A 23,928-nucleotide genomic window follows, 5' to 3' on the forward strand; every position below is an offset into this window, starting at 1 on the left:
AAAAAACATAATTTACCTGTGTATTTGGTACAACAACATGCTTGTTGATTTTAACAGCCCTAGGCCACGTGTTAAATTAAGCTGTTCAAAGTAACTTTTCTAGGGATTTCTGTGAACACATCATATACACAGTAATATCTAGCAAAAGTATTTCAAATAACGTCCCCTACACATACACACACACACACACACACACACACACACACATGCCGCCTTCTTCTTCTTCTTTTTTTTTTTTTTAGCTGAAACTGCCGCTGACCTCACTTGTGCCCGCTGCGGCAGAGCAATACGGTAACTGCAGGAGATTACGGTACTAGCTGGGCTACAGCCTGTGTTACGTCAGCGAGAGCTGCAAAGTTCCTTGCCCGTTCTTCTCTGGTGTCGAGGGGCTGAATATTGAAAGGGTGATTGTGGAGTTGTTGGTGACTGTCGGGTTTTTATTATTATTATTATTATATTATTTTCACTTTATTTTTAAATATCCAGGTACAGCGGTAACCAAGGAATTTGAAGGCATCGGTGGTAGAGGGGTGAGTCAGCGGGTGGAAGAGGACTAGGATTTGGTTCCTCGGAGAGACGGTCCCCTCTTCCCACGCCAAAGAGGCGGCAGGCGGCTCCGGGAACTGAAGCCCGCCCGCTCCTCCCCAGCGCGGGAGCGGGTGCTGGCACCGCACTTCAGGTGAGTGCGCGGCGGCAGCCAGTGCAGGCATGCGGCAGGGCCGGGTGGGCGAGGCAGACTCCCCGGCCTGCAGGTGAGTCGGGATCCCCACTACCCCAAACCTTCGCCCGATTTACACCAGCACGGCTCCCCACCCGGTTTCCCTCCCGTATTCTGGGAAGTTATCTTCTAGTTAACAAGTGTCTCGGGCCCTCTAAGTACTGCCCCGAAGTGGGAGAGGACGGGTTTCTGCAGTGGCAAGCTTTTACTATCACCTGTGACGGCCTCAACTCGTGGTTTTCACGGTAGCCTTTGCCGGGGATTCCTGTCTCAGAACTCAACCCCTGAAGGCAAACTGGGCACGTCCCCCCCACACCCCACCCCCGCACTCGCGTCCCAAGTCCCTACGGTCGGCTCGCAGTTATGGAAACCCGGTTTTCTCACGTAGATTACGGTCCCCATCCCAGAAAATCCGAGCGTCCTCTGCCCGCTGACACGCGGGCTTGATTTTTACGCCTACAAAAATCCGCATTGACTGCCACTTGCAAAGCCCCCTCTGCAGAGTAATGCGCTCCCCACCCGGTCCCCAGCAGTCCGGGTGTGGCTCCCGACTGGAGCCTCTGGGGCGGGCAATCCTGCGGCTTGGAAACCCAGCCAGGACCGACCTGACCTGGGTCCCCGTCAGCCCTCGGGATCCGCTCGGTTTTGCTGCGGACCTGGCTCCCAGGCCGGCGTGGTTGGTGAACCCGCTAGCATCCAGCAACCCGGAGTGCGAATTCCTGGGGCGTGAGCATGAACGTGCGCGTGGCTTTGGCCTTGCGCTTTCCGGGTATAGCAGAGGTTCTCTCTCCCAGGCCGCCCCCTCCAGGTGACTGCGTTACAACCTGTTCAAAAGACTAAGGGGTTGATCCTCTGGATTCCACCGGCTTTGGCTGAGCGCTACGCACGCCAGCCGCAGTCGCGCCTACCCGGCTTGGGGATTTTTTTTTTTTCTTCCCTGCTGTAGTGGCGCTCCGGGTCCAGTCTCCGGGCACTACAGCTTGGAATGCCGTTGGTGCGGCGGGGGTTGTTCGGGGGTTGGGGAGGGTTGTTGTTTTGTTTGCTTCCTCCTCCCACTTTGGATCTTGAACTTGGTCGGAGGCAGCCAAGCGAAGCTAGAGAGGGCAGGTTCCCGGCTGGGATCTGGGGGAGGAGGAGGGGCGTGCGGTCCACTCCAGTGTCATCTCTGTTTGGACCGGGCAAGGCGGCTTCTGGCGGTGCTGCCTACTGGTGTCCGCACTGCCTCGCTCCGCAGCGCGCCTGAATCACGGTCCACATTTGATCTTTCAGGAGGGCGCAGGAAAAGAAGCACCGGCGCAGCCACGGTCTCAGCCAACGTTTCACACCCTTTTCTCCCGGCCTGCGTGCCTAGAAGCTGGAGCTAGCCGGAGCCTACGGTGGGCCAGTAAACCTAAGGATAACTATAAGGGCGGTGAGCAACGACCCGATGCAAAGGGTCCCTGTCTTTGAGCATCGACGGCTGATCTATACTTGCCTGTGGTTTGGGGGAAGAGTGGAGCTGGAATTTTCAATTCCAAATTATGTGCAGAATGCCCAGTTTTCTCCCCACTAGGGCGGATCAGACGGTACAGAAAAGAGGACTCTGGTAATTCTGGTTTTGCATTTTGCAAGGTTTCTCCTCGAGCTTTACGTCAAACGTCGGGTAGGGAGGGAGTTGGGGTCCTGGCCAGCGCAGTGAGAGGAGAGGTTCTCTGAAAGCCTCGCGCGCCCCTGGCCATGTTGCCTTTACTTCCCTCTGACTTAGCGTGGCCCTCCCAGGGTTCCCAGGGCTGGCCGGGGTTGTTCCCCACCCGCGCATTCTCCCTCACCCCCAGCCAAACTCAACTGGCAAGGCTCCGCCGAGGCGAGACCTTTTGACTCCAGCTCCTTCCCTCCCGCCTCCGTCCCCGCCCGAGGGTGGCCCTAGAGAGCCGGATCTCGCCGGCCCGGCAGAGACCATGGTGTTTCTCCCCGGAAATGCTTCCGACAGCTCCAACTGCACCCACCCGCCGGCACCAGTGAACATTTCCAAGGCCATTCTGCTCGGGGTGATCTTAGGGGGACTCATCATTTTCGGGGTGCTGGGGAACATCCTAGTGATCCTCTCCGTGGCCTGTCACCGGCATCTGCACTCGGTCACTCACTATTACATCGTCAACCTGGCTGTGGCCGATCTGCTGCTCACCTCCACGGTCCTGCCCTTCTCCGCCATCTTCGAGATCTTGGGCTACTGGGCCTTTGGCAGGGTCTTCTGCAATATCTGGGCGGCAGTGGACGTCCTGTGCTGCACTGCGTCCATCATGGGCCTCTGCATCATCTCCATTGACCGCTACATCGGCGTGAGCTACCCGCTGCGCTACCCGACCATCGTCACCCAGAGGAGGGGCGTCAGGGCTCTGCTCTGCGTCTGGGCGCTTTCCCTGGTCATCTCCATCGGGCCCCTGTTTGGCTGGAGGCAGCCGGCCCCCGACGATGAGACCATCTGCCAGATCAACGAGGAGCCCGGCTACGTGCTCTTCTCGGCGCTGGGTTCCTTCTACGTGCCGCTGGCCATCATCCTGGTCATGTACTGCCGGGTCTACGTGGTGGCCAAGAGGGAGAGCAGGGGCCTCAAGTCCGGCCTCAAGACCGACAAGTCCGACTCGGAGCAAGTGACGCTTCGCATCCACCGGAAAAATGTCGCGGCCGGAGGCGGCGGAATGAGCAGCGCCAAGAACAAGACGCACTTTTCGGTGAGGCTCCTCAAGTTTTCCCGGGAGAAGAAAGCGGCCAAAACGCTGGGCATCGTGGTCGGCTGCTTCGTGCTCTGCTGGCTGCCCTTCTTCCTGGTGATGCCCATCGGTAAGTGTTCAGGACGCCTGGGCGTGGGGTTCAGTGGCCTTCACCCTCTTCCTCTTCTGTGGCCCAAGGTCACAGTCCCTAGTGGAAGAGGGCTCTGCGTCTCTTTGGGAAGGCTTTCTGGTAGAAGCCGAACGTTCATTCTCTTTCTACTCCAATCGCGTTTACCCTGGGTCCCAGGGCACTTTTCAACTACTGTAAAGTGGCTTCCAACCGGTGCAGATTAATTGGTCTCCATAATAAGAATGTCAACTTCCTTAATGCCTTTAAGTGTGTGTTTAATTTAAATCTGTCCGCCCTCTTCGGTGTCTCGGAGTCTCCAAGGAGTACTTAGGCTGACTGTCAAGACAGGGAGTGCAAATTCTCTTGGCCTGAAAATAAGCACCATGCTTATTTTAGACAAATGTGCCATTGTATTATTGCATTAGATTATTCCTAGGGGTTATAATGGTCTGCTTATTATGTTGTATATGTGTGTTAATTTTATTTTCTGGATCAAGTATGAAAGGAAAAATGGGAAACTTCTAACAACAAAAATGGTTTTATGTCTAAACCAACTTAAACCTTAAAGAATTATTATTATTATTATTATTCAATTATTTTCAATAATTGAAAATCATAACGTTTTCAATAAGTAAATACTTCTACCTTTATTTTGATATTTTATTTTGATAGCAAATATTAAACCAGACACCACTTATATCCAAAATCATCTGGGAAGTTGGAGATGACATTGTTTGAAAATAACAGCATAATATTTCAAGCCCATTTTTTTTTTGCAGATGATAAATTAGCTATTGTCAAAACTAATTAGCTCATTATAAGTATCAGCAAGCTGGTCCACTTGGAATAGTCATCTATCTCTGAAAGGCCTTCAGTGACATCCCAAAATGGTTGTTTGCTATTTTTAGTTGGTGAGTCAAATATAGACCCACACTTTGCTTATCTACTGACTCTAACAAACAAACAGTCATGGTAAAAAATTAATCAAAATTCGTTTCAAGTGCTTTAGAGCCAAGTTTAAATGGCATGGACCTAAAGTATTTAATTTGCACCCTGTGTAAGAGCAGCAGCTATTATTTTTTGAATGCCAACCACATTCCAGATAATTTACCAGACTTTCTATTTCACCAGTCCTCTCAACATCTATTAACCTGAAATCACAAGTGGGGGCAGGGATTCTTCTACCTCTAATACTAAAGTCACCAGCCACATGTAGCTACTTAAATGTGAGTTAATGATAAATAATATCAAGATTAAGCACTTCCATCCCACTAGGCATTTTTCAAGTACACAATAACTAGCTGTGGCCAGTGGCTACTGCTTTAGATAGGAGAGATATAAATTATTTCTATTATCACAGAAATTTTATCAGACAGGGCTTCCGGAGAGGCCCTTCCTGGTCCACCACCTGGCAATCCATTGTGCCCACCTTGTCATCATTACTTGCTCTGCTCCTGGAAGTGCACCTCGGCTTTGTATTTATGGGAATGACACCCCTTACCTGAGCCACTGCCAGTTTTCCTACCTTCCCACATCCCACCTCTTCCTGCCTTCTGGATTTCTGCACATTTATTCATGCATTTGTTCAGTTGACAAGTATTTATTGAACACTTATTTTGGATAATTAAGGATGAACAGGACAGAAAAAGCCTTGCCCATGATATTCTTGCATTCTTTGGGAGGAAATAGAAACAAACAAATAAATATACATTTAGAAGTCAAGGATTAACAAACACTATCCAAAAGTTAAGAGAATAAGACAACAGTGAGTGGCAAGGATGACGGTCAGGAAAGTTCTACTGAAGAGGTGATATTTGAGCAGAGCCCTGGCTGATATGAACAGCAAGCCTTGCAAAATCTGGGAGAGAGAGCTCCCAGGAAAAGAAACAGCAAATACAGGAATGGGAAGGAGCTGGACCTGTTCAAGGAAGAGCACGAGGGCCAGGAAGGCTGGACTACGGACAGCAAAGGGCCAGATGAGTTCAAAAAGAGGTTGGGGACTAGGTGGAATCAAAGGCAAGTGGGTCTTCTGGCCCAAAGTAAAATTTGCATATTATTTCTAATTCTGTGGAAAGCCACTGGGGGAGGGGGGTTAGCAAGTGAGTGGCTAGTCTCGTTTTATATTTTTAAAGGATTGTTATTTTGGATGGAGAATGATATTCAGAGTGGGGCAAAAGGGGATTTAGGGAGACCAAAAGTGGAGGGGAGAGAGGGCCCGAGGCCTTAGATTCAGCTGGGGCAGGTGGAGGTGGCCAGGAGCGATCATGTCCAGCACTTACTTCACAGGTCAGGCTAACAAATGTGGACACAGAGTATGACATAAAGAAATGAGTTACTCAGGATTGTGGCCTGAATAAATAGGTAAATGGTAGCACGTTTTACCGAGACTGGGAAAGCCTGAGAATGGAAGGGCCTGGTGGAAGTGGACATTCAGCACGTTAATTTTATATACACTGCTGGGAAATATCCGTCAACATCTGAGTGGAGATATAGGTGTATTAATTTGGGGTCTATAGGAGAAGGCGAGATTAAAATCTGGGACACGCGCAGGTATACAAAGAAGCAGGAGAGCTCTGCCAAGAGAGAGGAACTGAGAAAAAGAGAAAGGTAAGAAGTGAGCCTGGGGGTCAGGAGAAGGAGGACCAGCCCGCAAAAGCAATGGAGGAGAGACCCAGGAGACGGCAGGAAAATGGGGAGAGTGCGATGGATCTGCAGCAGGAAGGAAATGGAATAGTCAACTGTGTGCCAAAGAGCTGCAGGGCCCAGCAAGGGGGGCAGTGAGGACCAGGAATGGGCTCGGCCGTGGGAGGTCCTCAGGGATGGAAGGGGCTCACGGGAGGCTGACAGCTTCCCTGGAAAGATTAAAGGCCAACCGTTCTTTCTAGAAGGAATGAGAGATGGAGTGCAGCAGGAAAAAGTGACAACCCTTTGGAGGTTCTTTCCTAGAGTAGAGCCAGGAAAGGGTGTGCAATGGGAAGGCTCCAGAGAGAGTTTCAAAGGCGGGAAATGTGGCATTGTGGTCACATTTCAATGAGGACAAGACTAGAGAGACTCTCGGGTGACAAAGGCCAGTGACAGGATTCTGTGCCCCAGGGAGGTTGGGAAGTGACAGGAAGCCTTGGGGACGGGCACCAGGTGGATAGGAAGGGAGAGAGGAAGGTGTCTCCCAAGTGTTTTCCCAGCCTCCACGAAACGAGAAGCAAGATCATCGGCTCAAAGTGAGACAGTGGTAGACTGAGGAGCAAAAGGAGATGTGGACTCTCAGGGTAGGAGAGAAGATAGATGACGGAAATTGACTGACAGGAGGTCCCGAGGGCCAGTGTGGGATTCATGTCATGAACCTAAAGTAGAACATTCCTGCAGAATAACCCCCCAGCGAGGCAGCCATGGCTAGAGGACGTGACTACGACCGACTGTGAGTTCCAGGGATCGAGTGAAGAGCCAGGTCCCTTCATGGACACGGGCTGGGTCAGATCAGGGAACATGCAGAGTCAGAAGGAGCCCCGGGATGACAGGTGACCTGGCGTTTGGGGTTGTGCTGGTGACAGGGCTCTGACAGGAAGTGATACACCATGGCCTGGGTTCTGGTGACCCCCAGGGAAGGCAGACTCTCTGGTCTCACTGCAGACTCCCTCGCGGGTCTGTGCTCTCAGGAAGCTGAGATGTTGGGTTACAGGAGAAAAACCCAGTTAAAAATCTGACTGGGCTGCTCAGGGGGACAAAGGATCCCTAAGTCTCACCAATCTGGGGTCTGCAAATTCCTCTACCACCCAACAAGGGAGAGGGAGACCACGTGGCAGCTTAATAAGTAATGGGCACAGAACTAAAATTAAAGGATGGATAGAGCACACTTCATCCCCCCGAAGGCCCTGTAGGACAGTTGAGGAGACTCTCTGTGAACCATTAGCAGAGGTCTGGAAGATGGGCCCTCACAGTGGTGTTGTTACCAGGAGGTAAGGAATAGAGCTGTTATCTGCATCCAGAGGTCACTAGAGAAGGTTCCAGAAGTAGTGCCGTTGACTGAGCACGTTCTTCAAGACCATACTACTTCTGTTGGCCATTTGCAAGATGTTATCTGTTTTTATTAACAACCTTAAAGCACATTATTCATGCAAAATGTGATCAGAAAAATAAATACGCCATTATGTTATCATACCCTAGGGACGAGAGCTCTTAAGTAGACAAATGTTCTCTTGGGAAAAAGAGGTTATCAGTCTGCATGAGGCTGCCAGAGAGCAAAGGGATCTGAAACCAACCCAGGGCAGGGACGAGCGTGGTGTGCAGGCTACAAGGTGATGCGCCCTCATGTGATGGGAACTGACCAGGAAAATCAAGTGAGAGGTTCGCTTCCTGGACTCAACAGTGTGGGCTGGGTGGAGTCTGACTGGCCCATTCCAAGTCCCAATCTTGCCAATCTTGCTTCCTTTTTCATCCCAAATGTTTGGTTGAGATTCAGATCCCTTCATCAGAGGAATGCGGCATTAGTTATCCGTCATTGATTCCTTGGGGAGAATGCTTGGAAAAAGCAGCTTGGTCCACAGTGGGATGACTAGAGGGAACAGGAGGGTGTTAGCCTTCAGCCAGGGACAAGCAGGAAGACAGAGACCTGCCTCCCAGCCCAGCTCCTGCACTGCAGCTGCATTGTCTTTGCCTGTTTTATCCCCTTAGCTAGAGCCCACCAATTCCAGAGACCACGTCCCAAATGGAAAAGTAGGGCCCTGAGATTTAAACCTAGGCTTTCTTTTCCATAAAACAGGGTATCCTATGCAGACCAGCTTCCTCCCTTAGCACCCAGCACAGAGCAAATATAACAAGGGTCAATCTTACCAGGATTCATAAGAATCACAGACCACTACCGACAGATGTCCACCTGCAGATATTTCCAGGAGAGGTGACTATCCTTGGAGGTATGAGAAAGAAAGGACAGAAGGAAGGAAGGACTGAGGAGCCTCTTTTGTTGAAGACATGGTTAGGTCATGTTATCCAGCATTATTCTTGGACCTAAGGAATTGCGCTAAACCAAAGGGAGCAGTGTCAGGTTGCTATGTGGCCTCTGTGGACAGAGAGTATTTGAGAGTTCCGTTTTTGAAAAAGACAGGAGGCAGGGTAGTCAGTGGTAGGGAGGGAGAATGTCTTCTGGGATGGGAGGTATGAGGAAGACAGAACCCACGAGGTGTTTATCCTGCAGAAGAAACCACAGGCAGAGTGTGAATCAGCAAAATTTCATTGAGCATCTACTATGTGCCAAGCACTTAGAGAATCACTGAGGATAATAACAAGAAATCTCTTCCCGAATGGGGCTCAAAATTGGAACAGTTAAATATCTAGCAGTTTCACATGGTGAGATATGAATCATGACAAGAGAGAAGAGCTGGTTCCTACAATGACACCCAAATTTTCTATAATGTTGCTGATTCCTTGGTGATGCCTAAGGTCACCAGGAGTTAACTATGGCTTCACCCCAGGCGCACTGGGTTCTGCCCTCTAAATCTCACAGAAAAGCTTGGCCTCCGGGAGAAAATGACGTGAAGAGAATCTAATAGCTATTAGGATTTAATTTAAGATAAGAAAGCAATTTTCCCATTACTCTTACTGTATCACAAAGCATCCCAAAATGTAGGGGTAAGAAAGGATCTCCAGGCTTATGATTCCATGAGCCAGGTGTAAGTCAGCACCCAGCTTGTCGGCCAGTCAGGACTGGCTGGCACTCACGGTGGCCTCTCTCCTCCAGTGGTCTCAACCAGCTTTCTCTCCAAAAGACTGCCAGACCTTTGAAGAGCTGATCCCCATCTAGCCCAGCATCGCAGCTGCCTCATTCTGCAGTCAGAGCAAGGCACGGGGGAAGTGCCTTGATGGGGGAGCAGCAGGTAGATACCCACACTGGGGACTGTCATGGTCCTGGTGTGGACCATCTTCACGAGGGTGTCTGTTTTCCTCCGCCAGTTATGTGGCGACATCCCCACGTCTGGGCTTAACGCAATGAATTGGCTAATAAAAGACAGGGTTCCCGCCTTCCTGAAGCTTCTGATCTCTAGAGGGAAGAAGAGGGCCACATGACACAATCCCAGACTGTGTACAGTGCCATAAAGGGGCTCAACACGGTGCCTCAAATGCCCCCGCTGTGGCTAAGGGTGGTCCTGCACAGGGAGGGCTACGAAGTCTTTCTGGAAAGAAGACCTCTGGGCCAAGATCTGCAGAATGAGCAGGTGTGTGTGGGTTCAGAGGCGGAGAGGGAGGACTCACTGTGCAAAGACTCTGGCAGAGGCGGCCTGAAGCCCCTGGAGATCTTCTAGAAGGTCACCATGGCCGCAGCTGAGAGACCAGGAGATCACTGGTGTCAAAAAAGGCTGGAAAGAGAGGCCAGACTCAACAAGACCACAAGACTTGATAGCCATGTTACAAGTTGTTTACAAGATGACCGGCGAGCAGAGAGGACACGATCAAGTTTCTGTTTCAAACCATCAAAGGCTTAGTGAGAAGATCATGGCTAGACCAGCCAGGGGACCTCGGCGCGGGCCAGGGTGAGGGGTGTCCTGCCAAGTGCGATCTGGTTAAAATGCCTGTTTCCCCGGTTGCCGCAGAGCCCTGGCACGCCCCCTTCTTGGGGCTTCAGGGCTTAGATTTGCCAGAACACGTTTCTCGTGATCACAAGTATTGTAACCCGGCTTGGCTTTGAAATAATTTTGTCTATCGCCACCAGAAAAACCTGTTGGTGAGGATTTACCCCCATACTACAAGGAACGCGCCGCAGAAGTCGCTAACAAGGAGTTCTAACAAGGCTTTGGACCAGAGCCAACTTGCAAATCAGGCCACAGTCAGGGAAGTCCTCAGCTGAGCAGCGATCCCTCCTTGGTCACTTAGCAAGGAAGTCACCGCCCTGTTCTGCTGCCTCTTGGTTTCATGGTGGGCAAGGGGACACTTTTCCAAGTCATTTCGTCTGACAAGTAGTTTCCTCTATTTTAACCTTCCTATTTCCTTGGCCAATTTGACACTTGTGTAGCGGCTTTTCATTTTCAGCCAGGTGCGGCTGTGAACATTTCTTTCTATATTTTTATTAGTCATTTTTATTTCTCCTTTTTTGAAACTGCCTGCTTGTGCTTTGGGGCCACTTTTTTATACGGTGATTTTTTTACTTTTGTACTTTTTTTTTTTTTTACTGTGAGTTCATTTTATCCATTGAAGATATTAATCACTTAGTTATCAAAAATGCTGAGTAGCCCATGTTCTGAGGCTCTATTCAGATACGCTAAGGAAACATAGCTTCTTTATTTTGCAAAATCCCACATGACTCTTATAAATTTCCACAGAAACACACACACACGCACACACGCACACACACATTCACATACACACACACACACACACACACAGTGAAATCCAACAAGCTCTGTCAGATCTGATCATTTATGCATCATTTTACATTCTCAGTCTCCTTCAGTTTACTTGGTGTCCTGGTCCACTCTGGCTGCTGTAAGAGAATAGCACCCGCTGAGTGGCCCATAAAAACCAGAAATGTACTTCAAATCTTTCTGGACCCTGGGAAGTCCAAGATCAAGGCCCTGTTGTCTAGTAAAGAACCACTTTTTAGTTTACAGATGGCACCTTCTAGCTCTGTCCACAGTCAAAGCAATTCTCTGAGGCCTTTTTTCTAATCTCTCTCCAAAGACTGCACCTCCTCATATCATCACATTGACAGTGAAATTATCATTGTATACATTTGGAAGGACACACACACTCAGACCAGAGCCTTTCAGAACTGCCCTCTAAGATATTAACCAGGCTCAAGGGCTTACATAAATTCAGGGTAGTCAGGAAGGGACAGGAAGTTAGGATTTGTATTCTTCAGATGTCTGTCACTACAACAAAATGCCTGAGGCAATTAATGTACAAAGAGTAAAAGGTTTATTTTGGCTCATGATTCTGGAGGTTACAACCCAATATCATGTGGCTGCATTGCTTTGAGCCTTTGGCAAGAATGGTACATTTTTGCTGCAGTGGGTAGCAGAGCCAAGCTCTTACTTCATGAGCCAGGAAACCAAGAGGGATACTGAGAGACCCCCACAATCTCCTTCAAAGACACCCCCTCAGAGACCAAAGAACCAAAGAACCTCCCATAAGGCACCACCTCCTAAAGATCCACAGCACCTCTCACTTGGGGAGCCAAGCCTTGGACACATGAACCTTTGGGGGACATTCAACATTCAAAATGTTATCAGGACCCTTGGCCCTAATTGTGTCATATAAAGTCGTGTTTTTATTCTTTGTTTTAGTGTCTTGCACTAGAGAGGTTGGTTTTGTCCAATGACTGGTCACTAATGCTAGTCTCCAGCCCTTGTCCCCTGATGACTCTGAGGCTCCTGGCCTATGGGTGGCCTCGCCCCCCAGCCATCACTGCAAGAACAGACCCTCGAGCTTGGCTATGACTCCATTGGTTCCTGGCGTGGGTGACCCTTGCTCTTTTGCTATTGGTCATGGAGTAACTGTGCCCCTGTCATCCCATAGACATCTCTGGCAGCCTCCTGAGCCGATTCTCAGCCATCCTGGCCTCCGGACACGGAGGCTGGTTGGTTCCTTCCACACCCTGTGGGTGCTGGCCCCACCCTGCTGACTGTCACTGACTGGGTGCAGAAAACACTTGTGCTCCCACCTTCATTTCCAGACATCCTTGAATGCTCCCGCCGTCCTGTGGAGAGGAGAACTCAGAACGATCGCCCCCTGCCTTTCCACCACCTTCCTCCTTTTCCCTCTGGCTCCCTTGGAGGCATGTTGACTCCCTGGGCCCTGCCCACCATTTTTTGGTTTTGTTTTTCTAAATGGGACATGGCTCTGAATCATGCCCCTCCTTCCTGGGTAGCACCCACCGTCCATGGACCAGTGATGGCAGTGGACTGCTGGCTGGGAGAGAAAGAGGTTATAAAGGAGAATGGAGATGAGGAATTAAGATGCTCTGACCCATGTACACATTTAGCTACGACTTTTTCCCATTGGCATCTTATTGTTTTCGTAGTTTTTACAAATATACAGCCATATACAATTTTATGTCTTGAACGTTTTAATCTGTTCCTTCATGGAAGTGCCTTAGGGGTACTCAGAGAGACCTTCCCTGGTGGAGGTCGGTACCCCATCTCCTCCTCGTTCTTCTCGACCATCATTTGTGTTCTACCTGGAAGTTTTTGTTTGTATCTGTGTGGTTGTTGTCTCACTGTATTAACTTTGAAATGGATAACCAGGTAGTCTGAAAAGATTACTGAGTAGCTCATCATTTCCTGTCTTATTTGGGAAACTATATTTGTTAAAAAGAGCATGGAGTCTATTTTATATTTCTCTTCCATTTATCTCTTTCTCTAACACTGATGCCACATTATTTTAATGGCTGTGGTTTCATAATCCGTTTTCATACTTTGGGGCTTAAGACTCCTGGATGGATATTCATTTTGAAAATGGTCTTGCCTCTGTGTGTTCGTGCACATCTATCTCTTCTCTCATGGAATTTCAGGACTCACTGGGTTGCTCTGGTTGCTTCCCAGACTACTATTGAACTGTCCTTGCACTTGGCCACCATCTCCTGAAACACTGACCATTAACAATGACCATGAGAACATTAGAGACGACATCCACTCTTGATTTTCATCACGTCAAGGAAGTATCTTTCTGTAATTTACACACTATACGGATCCAAATCTCAAATGAATTTTAATCTATTTGCCATTGAGAATGCAATTTTATAAAAAGTGAATTTTTCATCTTATCAAATGCTGCTTTTGATACTCATCAGTATATTCTTTTTTCATTGACATGGATGTGATCGATTTTATTTCTTACGATTAACCTGTGTCTTCTTGGATTAAATTCTACCTGATTTGGTGGCATTATTCTTTTTTATGTGAATGTACAACCCTGAGTTTTTTTTTTTTTTTCTGGTTGGCACTTACATTTCTATGTGAAGTGAGTCTATTATTCTGTTTTGCTGGGTAGCTTTTGTCACGTTGTGGTACCAGTTTATGTTAACTTTAGAAAGCAAATTGTTTTTAAAAAATGAAAAACAATTTTTCATTTTTTTTCTACAATCTGTAACAGTTTAAATAGTGTAAGAATTATGTGTTCCTGGCAGGTTTGAAAAACTTGCTCATAAAACACTTGGGCACGGCTCCTTTTATGGATGCAATTCCTTGAGACTGGTTTCTATTTCTTCCGTGGGATAGTGATCTATTTTGATTGTCAGATTTGATAATTTTTATTTTCTTATTTTACTTCTCCTTGGGGTTCAACATTTTAGTTGGGATTTATACGTGAAGTTCTGCTTTCTTTTATTTTCTTGTTATCTCATTTCCCACATCACATACTTGTAATTTCTTTTTGTCTTCATTTAAGGCTTCCTGGAAGACTGTCAATTTTTCTAGTTTTTTCTTTACAAAAAAAATCACGTTCTAGATTTACGAATTATTTTCATCTACTTGCCAACACACTAATTTGATCTCTAGAAAATTCTCTCTTTTATTTTCTGGTTGTGCCTTGTTTGTCAATGTTAGCTTGAATGGAATGTTTAGTTTCTTTATTTTAATTCTTTCCTATCTGAGGTTAAAGACGGCCAAAGCTGTATACTTTCCTCTAAGCAGACTTGACTTCTTTCCCCTGTGTTTTGCTAGGCAGTATTTCCATACAGCGGGCCTGTGTCTCTACTTTTAATATTTCCTTTGCTCTGTGTAGACAGGAACGGAGTCCTTGTGTGTTGTTGTTTGTTAATTTGAAAATAATTGGTATTTTTATCTCCTGCTTTCTTAAAATTAATTTCTAATTTACTTCATTATTGTCAGAGAGTATGAACTAAACAATTTCTAGCTATGGAAATAATGGGAGGTTTTCTTTAGGACTTATAAGATCAATAATTTATAGGTTTAATAGATTTATGTTTAATAGCCTTCTATTAATCATTTTAACAGCAGTGTTTTCCAGATCTTCTCTGTCCATTTTTCTTATTTTGATCCTCTATCTATCATCTACTTTATTTGTAAAATATTGAGAGAGGTATGAAAACCTTCCTGTTGCTACTGAGTTTCTTCCAGTTATTTCTGTATTTTTAGCAGATTGCTGTATGTATCTTGATGCTGTTGCTTGATAAAATTCAACCAATAATATCTTCCTTTAAAGATCATCATTTATCCTATTAACTACTTTCCATGACGTGTACGTTTTTAAAGACACAAATGCTTTCATCTTTAATCTATTTGTCTGCATTTTCCAATGTACTGTCACCATTCTTTCACATTTCCGCCTGCACATCTTGTATCAAGTGGATTTTCATTTTCCATGTTCCTGATCTGGGGTATCTGTGTCTTAATGAGGATTTAACCAACTTTCACTTACTGTGGCAGATCATTTGGTTTATTTTTGTGTTGTGCTTTCTGGCTTTGTTGTTGTTGTTTTGTTTGTTTTTTCATTTTCTTTGTTAAAGCAGGACATTTTTTCCTGACTGTGTTTTGGAAAGCCTGACCCCTGTTTTGGATTCTAGGAGGGGTCACCTTTGAATTTCAAAAAGCATGTTTTAGCCTTCGTTTCTCTTGCCATCCCCTCGCCCCCTGTGCACATGTGAGACTGGAGGAGTAGCACACTTCGATTCTCTCTTCACCCTGAAACCCATAACTTTGGGCAAATAAAATTTTGCATCGTCAATCTAGATTACTTCTAGGAGGTTTTAGTGCCGCCTATTGTTCTTTTGTATCTTCTTCATTTGGTCTGGTAATATTAATCGTCCTCTTATCCTACTGTGACTTACTCCTGTGCTCTGGAGGATACTTCACCTGCCACGTGGCACAGGGGTCAGCAAAGCCAGGCCTGGTTTTTTAGATGCAGTTTTCTTGGAACACACTAGTGCTTGTGTTCCCAGCTCCATTGGTGCTGCTAAGGTGCTGCTGCAAGCCGAGTCATCACTAGCAACTGCACAGCCACACACCTGAAAATGTCTGTTATTATATTAAAGGCTATCTACCACCAAAACAAATTTTAAAAAATATGAATAAAGACATGAGCTAGGGGCTGGAGTTGTGGCTCAGCGGCAGAGCGCTTGCCTAGCACGTTGGAGGCCCTGGGTTTAATCCTCAGCACCACAGAACAGTAAATATATAAAATAAAGGTATTGTGTCCAATTACAACTAAAAATATTTTTTAAAAAAAAAGGACATTTTCTCAGCCCTTGCGGTCCTGAGCCTCAGCACGTGAAAGAACACCTATCTGGCCAAGAAGCCTCTTGGGTACTTTGTACTTCTCAGCTCACTTGTGGCATCTAGGGTCAGATCACTGAGCTGAGACCAACCTGGTTATTGTTTTTGCCAAGAATTTGTTTTAATTATTCATTTTTCAAACAAGATCCTAATAGATTTTTTCCCCTTATTCAAAAACAAACAAAAATCACGGGTCTGGGGTCACCGTGCATTGCCCGCCACCGTGGGCAGCCTTAGCCCTGAAGCCAACGGTCGCCTCCGTGATGGTCACGTGCTCCGCTCTGCTCCTCCCTCTGGACTGCGGTCTCAGCTCCTCTATCTCCCTCCACCCCTTTTCTCTTGCTTTTCTCCTATTCTCCTCACCTTTGCACTGTTCTCTCCCGGTCTCCTTCCTGATTTCTCAAGTGCATGTTCTGGTGTGTGTCTCGGGGCTCGCAGCCCTCACTCTCCTCCCCACTCCCTCCGCCCCTCCCGGTTGGGGGCACGTGGCTCTGTCCTCAGTGTCCCCTTAGCCCCTTCCTGCAGCCCAGTTGCTCCCTCAGCCTTGCTCCAGCCCCGCCGCCGTCTTCCACATCCCACTTTCCAGGGTGGACACTTGCCCCGATTCCCCGGATCCACCTCCTCTACTGAACCTTTTCGGAGAAATGGTGATTTTCCTTTTTCTGTTCCACCCCATAGAAGATGACCTGGTATTAAAATTGGAAATGGGCTTTGGTTCTGACTGCCTGGGTTTCTGTTCAAGTCCTCCGGGCCCAGACAAAGGGGAGAAGGAAAAAGTTCTCTTGGTTGCAGTTTGAATTTGCTGGAGCACAGCGCAGTTCATCCACAGGGAGCCGTGGAGGACACAGAAGTAAAGGGCTTGCACTTCTCCCAGTTGCTTGGCCTGGTGCAGTGACCCCTCCTCCAGGGACTCTCTGGCCCCGGGGAGCTGCCCCAGCAAGCCTGGCCTCGCCTGCTGACCTTGCCTGGGAAAGCAGAGGGCCTGTTCCACCCCTCAGGGACCTTAGCCAGTACCCTCCTCAGACCCTGGCGTATCCTTGAGGGCTGTCTTTGGAAAGCTGCCCCAGCCACCAGTCTCCGGCGCCTGTCGCTCCAACCCCTGGGGCACGTTACTGAGAAGCCACTGGGAGCCATCTCACCTTTACCCCCTTTTCCTGAGGTGAACCCCAGACTCATCAGACTGTTGTTCAGGGTCCAAGCCAAACTAACGACCAGAAGCTTCTCAGGAGATTCCGGCTAAAGGAGACTGGTTTTCCCCAGGCGTTTAAATGTATGCACACCTCAGATGGATGAAGACATGAGAAAAGGACCTAGAAGTTCAGTGGTCTCTAAAGTCGCTTTGCCCGCACCACGGTGTGAAAGTGAATGAGGCTGGCTGGAAGGGGAGCTTGTGGGGTGTGTGGATGACAGAGCAGGCCTGTCATCCCCCAGCCTTGGCCTGTTGACCTGTTTGGAGGACACGGTGGGGTCAGTCAGGAGCAGAGGCCCAGCGGGACTTTGTTTGGTGGATTCCCAAGAAGGTGGGGAGAAACCATGTGAGAGGTTTGGCGAGTCTCGTCCTAGGAAAAGCAAGACAACTGGTTCTGGGGGACATGCGCTGTGATGGGTGGTGTCTTGGCCTGGACTACCTTAGCACCCAGGGATGGGGGGACTGAAAGCATACCCATATTCCCCGCAGTTGAATATGGGTATGCTTTCAGTCCCAAGCATACCCATATGGTATGGGGGCTGGAAACCCAAGATCCGAGTGCCTGTGTGATACCTTTCTTGGTTCACAGGTGACCACCTTCCCACTGTGTCCTCACATGGCTGGGACGGAGAGAGCATTGTCCCTTCCTCTCCTTATACGAACACTTATTCCAATATGTGGGCTCCATTGTCAATACCTCATCTAATCCTAAGTACTTCCCAGAGGCACCACCTCTTAATACCATCACACTGGGACTTCAGCCATGAGTTTGGGGGCACAGACATCTGTCTACATGGGTGGTGCTCGCATGCTATTGAATTCAGTTCCCAGGACAGGCCTGTGAGATGAAGCTGCCATGTGGCCATGGACATGAGGAAGCTGAGGCTCACCAGTGACAGAGTGACATCCTGCTGGAGATCCTGGACCAGGGCACAGGGAACTGGCCACGAGCTCAAAGCCGAAGGTCTCCCCTTCTGCTCCTTCCTCTGCACTCTCGTTCCCTCCCCTGCGGGAAGAGGGGCTTGCTCTGGGCCTGTGGCTCTCAAACTTAGCTTTGTAACCCTTTGTGCAAAGGAAATCTCGTTGCAAATCCCAAGACATAAAGTGGATAAAAGTGGCACCACACCAGGGGCAGCGGCCAGGGAACCCCAAGTCCTGGACACTCAATACTCCTCCCCTGCTGGCTGCTGCCACCGAAGGAGACCGGAGCACAGGTTGCTCTCTGTGCTCAGTGTCTGGTTCCAGACTCAGTATATGGCATGCAAAGTTCTGTATGGAGCAGGGTTTGCGTTTTCAAATGAGAAGGAGGCAGAGTTGACCAAGGGCACATGGGCTGTCATTGTTCTGGAATGCCGGCAGAGCAGTAGTCTTTGCCCAAAAAGGGTTTGAAAAGGGAACATTTTGCACACTCACTATTTTTTTTTAAAATGTGCTATCCACATTTAGCCTATTGCCAGGGCATTTGGTTGCCACTTAGAAACCTGCTGTTTACAAGTTGAGGGTGGACTCTTGTCCCTCGTAGAAGAAGTGTTCTTGAAGTTTACCTGCTACCTACAATGCAGTCCCCTCCCCTCAGCTTCTCTGTTATTAGGAAATGACTAATGGAGGATCTCAAATGAATTTTTTAAGGGAAACTGCAGAAGAGGATGAAGTCCCAGAATAACAAACCATTCCTAAAGAGGTCTGAGCAGTTGTTCTCCCCCAGGGGCAACTTTGAACCTGGGTGACACTTGGCAATGTCACCGTTGGGATGGGAGATGCCCCTGGCATCTGGGGGCTGGACCAGGAATGCTGCTCAACACCCTGCAGTGCACAGGTCGCCCCCAAAGCCCAGAACTAGCCATCCCCAAGAGGAAACAGCACCAAGACTGATAAACTCTCCAAATTTCTAAAAGTCATCAAAACCCCTTAGATACACCATTTTAAACAGAACATAAATTTTGTTATCATTTTAATTTTTTTACTATGTTTCCAACGTCTTGGCTAGTGTTCAAGAAGAAAAAAAAAATCAAAGACCCTGAAGTCTCCAGGCACCTGAGGGTCCCCAATGATTGCTTTCCATTGATTTCTTTAATTGTCTTGAAATGCATATAACATATAATTCTCACTTTAAGCCATTTTAAATTGTACAACTCAGTAGCACCATTCATCAGTCAGTGGAGTTTGGGGCGGTTTTTGTCTTCTGGCTCATTAGGAAGAGTACTGCTATGAATGTTCATGTACAAAATTTTAACACCTGTTTTCAACTCTTCCACGTATCTCCACCTACCAGGGAATCTTGAGGCACTTGGTACTTCTCTGTTTAGCTTATTGAAAGGGCCCCGCTGTTTTCCACAGCAGATCCCCCCACTACGGGCCCACCAGGGGTGTGTGAGGGTTCCGGTTTCTCTTTTCTTCTTAGCTTCATCCTTCCAATGTGAAGGAGCATCTCGGGGTGGTTTTGCTTTGCATTTCCCTAACGGCCTGTGATGGTCCTCATCCTCGTGTGTGCTTACTGTGCGATTGTGTAGATTCCTCTAATGATACCTATGTTAAGCCCTTTGTCCATTTTTGATTGGGTTGTTTGGCTTTTTGTTGTTGAATTTCAGGAGTTCTTTATATATTCAGATATTAGACTCTTATCAGTTGTGTGACTTGCAAATATTTTTGTCCTATGGTTTGTCTTTTAATTTCGTTTTCTTTCCACATTTTCCTTTGGTGCATCCCAGTTATATATAATGCTGGGATTTGTCGTTACATATTTATACATGCACAATATAGTTTGGCCAATAGCAATCCCCAGTACCTCCCCGCTCCAACCCTTCCCTCTACTGATCCCCCTTTGATTTTCATGAGATCCCCCCACCACATACCTTTCTTTTCCTTTTTCTTCCTGTCTTCTGCATAGGAAAGAAAACAGGAACCCTTGACCTTCTTAGGTTGGTTTAGTTCACTTGACATAATGGTCTCTAAGTCCATTTTCCTACAAAAGACATCATTTCACTTTTTCTTTATGTCTGAATAAAACTCATTTTTTGTGTGTATATACCCCATTTTCCTTATCCAGTTATCCTTTTACTTTCTTGATAGTTTCACTCAATGTGCACCTAATTTTCATGAGATCCAATTTATCTACTTTTTAAATTGTTGCTTTTACTTTGGATCATAGCTGATAAATCATTGCCTAATCCAATGTCAGAAAGACTTATTCCTGTGCTTCATTCTAAGGGTTTTATAGCTTTATCTCCTACAGGAAGGTCTTTGATCCATTTTGTGTTAATTTTTATGTATGGTATGGGGTTTGGCTCCAACCTCATTGTTTAGTGTGTGGAACACCCATTGCCAAAGCCCCATCCAGTAAAGAAAATATTCTTTTCCCCTTTGAATAATCTGGACCTCTTTGTGGAAATTCAGTTGACCATAGGTACGTGAGTTCACGTCTGGACTTTCAATTCTATTCCATTGCATATTCCATATGTCTCTTATCCTCAGGCCAGTACCACATGGTCTGACTACTGTAGTTTTACAGTAAGCTTTGACATTGTCACTCTCTGTTTTTTTATATATATATATTTTTAAAAGCTGAATGGAAGTTTTCAAAGTGACTACCCATTTTTTTGTAGAAAATTATATCTAATAGTTCAAGAACACAATTTCTTCGTAATTCCTAATTTCAAAACCTTGGAAGATAGAAAGTTCCACATCGATTTATTATGTGCTAATCATTTAAAAATGTTTAAGGAAATGGGAATGCTAACCAATTTGATCATTACACATTGTATATACATATCAAATTATCACAGCATGCCCCATATGTACATCCAATTAAAATAACAATAATTAATTTGAAGTATAACAATAATTTGGGGCCAAAACCAGAATGGATGAAGACTTATCTGGAAGTGAATCCAAACTCAAGGGTCTCTTAGTAGATCTTCATCATGTTGCAGAGACATTTATATTTTTAATCATGGGATGCACCCTACTTCTGGTGTCACACAGTATGTGACCCACATTACCTTTATAAGATCTGAAAAATCCTGAATTCTAAAACACTTTTGACTCCAGAAGTTTTGGAAAAAGAATGGGGCATGGTTATGTTATGATGCTCAAAACTCTTGACCGTTTTTTATCTTTGATTAGAATAACACAAAGACAAACAATGAGCATGATTTTTATGCAACTAACATTTCTGGCACAACTGACCTGCGTTAGCCAATGCTCTAGAACGTTCATCATGACTGTGATTCTAGATACTCCCCCTCCTCCTGCTTAGTCTACACCACATAAGATGTTCTAGTTTAGTCAATTCCTTTAGTTTAAACATTGACCTTCTGGATTATCCTTTAAAATAAAAAAGTCCCTGCCATCCCTGAGGTGTGCCATCTATCTCTGGGACATCCAATCATATGCCAAGCCTATTATTCAAGTGTTATTTTGTTTAACTCCAAAGTTTCCTTATAAGATTTTGAGGTGATAATTTTATTCCCCAAAATGAGGCTCATAGTTTATGTAGTTTATCCAATGCCCCCAAGCTAGTAAGTGACAGAAGTTCTATCCATAATTTTTCTCTACATGACAAATAAGGCATTAGCCATGACCACCATTTCCAGGAGAAAACAGAAAATTGTACATGTTCTGCTCCAGCCCTGTCCTGATTGGCTCCTACAGAGTCTAGGAAGAAGGAGGAAAGAATTAAAGCTGGGAAAACCCAGGATGACCCGGGAACTCTGGAGAGTAGGGAGTAACTCATTAACCACGAATCTAATGTTCGGCCTCTTCAAGTCCAGTTCTTATCCCAAACTTGCTGATTCATCCAGACATGTTTATGAAGTGCTGAGCACCCAGCTGAGTCCCCTGCAGGTTACTGAAGAAGACCCACTGCCTTCCTCTCTAATACGAGAGAATAGGTTAGCCCCCCGGAGACAAGAGTCATGGGTCAGTTACGTTCATTAAAAATGCCCTAGAAATTGTGGATGTATAACCGATGTGATTCTGCAATCTGCATTTGGGGTAAAAATTGGGAGTTCATAACCCACTTCAATCTAATGTATGAAATATGATATGTCAAGAGCTTTGTAATGTTGTGAACAACCAATAAAAAAAAAAGAAAGAAAGAAATCTAAATATTCAAAAAATAAATAAATAAATGCCCTAGAAATTCAGAGGTGAGATGTGTCAGGCCGGGCTTAGATCATCATGGAAATCTCCACAGAGGGAGTGAAACTGCAGCTGGGTCTGCACAGGCAGGTTCTGAAAGGCCAGTGGAAGCGCCAAGGCAGAAGTGAACACAGCCTGTTCATGTTCCTAAGATGGGAAATCATGTGCGTGTGTGTGTGTGTGTGTGTGCGTGTGTGTGCGTGTGTGTGCGTGCGTGTGTGTGTGTGTGTGTGTGTGTGTGTGTGTGTTGGGATGTGTGTAGAGAGATCATGGAAGACAATATTGACTGGTTTGGTAGGACATTACCCTTAATGTCTTTTAGAAAATCAGACAAAGACTTTGGCCTTATGAAAGTGGGCATCGACTGGGGCTTCAGGGTAGATAAGTGTAATAGGGGAGCCATGTTGGAATGAGCTTAAACAGCAGCGAGGGCAAGAGGCATGGAAGTGAGAGACTCGGACTGATGGTTTGAAGGAGAAGCTGAAAAGGGTGTGGCAGTGAGATGTGGGAGGAACTGAGAGAGCAAAAACGTTTGCAAATAGGTCAGTGGGTGTCAGAGGCCACATATGGGGACTCAGAGTGGAATTAATCAAAGACGGTGTTGGAATATGGGGTGTGGCATGGGTGCGGGTACCATAGGCAGAGATGCTAGGTGAGGAACTCCTTCCCGAGGCCTTTTGTCTTTATCATGTTCAGCCTGAAATCATGGTGTTTAAGTGAAGCTATCTAGAACAGTGGTGTAAAATACGGTAGCCTCTAGCCACAGGTGGCAAGTAATTAAACTAGAATTAAAATTAGATAACATTAGAAATCCAGTTCCTCCGCCAGGCTCACCACATTCCAACTGCTCCATAGCTAGCCTGGGCTGGTGGCTACCATATTGGAAAACATAGGCACAGGATATTTCCATCCTCCCAAGATGCTCTATTGGACAAGACTGGTCTAGAGATCAGTAGCTAATGGCAACATTTTGGTGAGGGGAGAGCTCATGAGCCAATTTACTGGATCATCTCTTAAGGAGGAGAGTCAAAGCCTGAACCTTAGGACATGAATAAAACAGGAAAGAAAAGACACAAGAACAAGTATAATTTACCTAAGATTTTGGGAAAGTTGAAAATTCAGCATAACATAAAATCCTATCAAAGAAACGAGGAGGAGGAGGAGGAGGAGGAGGAGGAGGAGGAGGAGGAGGAGATTTCAGGGAGGAGGGAGTGGTACCAGTTGCAGACGGGAAGGCAGAAAGAGAACTGGAGAAACCATCGTGTTTGGTGACCTTAGGTCAGATCCTGATGCCATGTCCCAGCTTTCTGTCAGGTGTAGACTCTGAGGCCTGGGAAGAGTTTAAGTGAAGTGTTAGGAACACAGGCCGGTCCCAGAGGATGTGGGGAGGAGAGGAGAGGGTGGGAGCAGAGCCAGCTGCTGTGAGCAGCAGAGAGAGAAGTGGAAGAGACTGGACAGTTATCACTAAGGGCTTCACCGTCAAATTGGAGTTTTTTCCCAAGACAGGGGAGATGAATACAGAAGAAGGACCTTCCAGGCGGTTGGTGGAGAGGATGGAGCGCAGAGGGTGTTAGTGGAAATGGCTGCCTTCTGTTGCAGGGAAAACATGGCTCTACAAGGTCCAGTGGCACATGGCTGAAGAGAGACTCTGTGTGTCCCACTGTGTCCATTGGAGGGGAATTAGAGCCACAGGCCTTGAATTTGCTATTACATCCATCCCAGGGTTTTGGGGCAATCGTGTTTCATAAGGGTCAGGAAGTAGGTCGGGAGGAGACGATAGGCTTCTGGCCCTTAGGGTAGAAGGAGCAGCTGGTGAAGTTGGAGCCGCCATTCTCTGAGACTGA

At 46.7% G+C, this 23,928-nt stretch overlaps 1 protein-coding gene across 6 annotated transcripts in view; it reads left to right on the top strand.

Annotated features, from left to right (window-relative positions):
• The first annotated feature begins 317 nt into the window (after positions 1 to 317).
• Positions 318 to 23,928, top strand: part of Adra1a (adrenoceptor alpha 1A) — an 88,441-nt gene continuing 64,830 nt past the window's right edge. For 3 of the 6 annotated variants that reach the window (XR_013430198.1, XM_005339882.4, XM_040292568.2), the window contains exons 1-2: positions 362 to 679; positions 1,988 to 3,538. Coding sequence is in view for 5 of the 6 variants with exons in the window: in XM_005339882.4 (XP_005339939.1) it covers positions 2,656 to 3,538 (883 nt within the window). In the remaining variant the exon portion in view is untranslated. Of the gene's footprint in view, positions 753 to 1,987; positions 3,539 to 23,928 lie in introns of all 6 variants that reach the window. The other 3 variants (XM_078030861.1, XM_078030862.1, XM_040292555.2) reach the window with 3 other exon arrangements.

Source organism: Ictidomys tridecemlineatus, chromosome 14 (assembly GCF_052094955.1).
Source record: "Ictidomys tridecemlineatus isolate mIctTri1 chromosome 14, mIctTri1.hap1, whole genome shotgun sequence".
Taxonomy (NCBI): Eukaryota; Metazoa; Chordata; class Mammalia; order Rodentia; family Sciuridae; genus Ictidomys; species Ictidomys tridecemlineatus.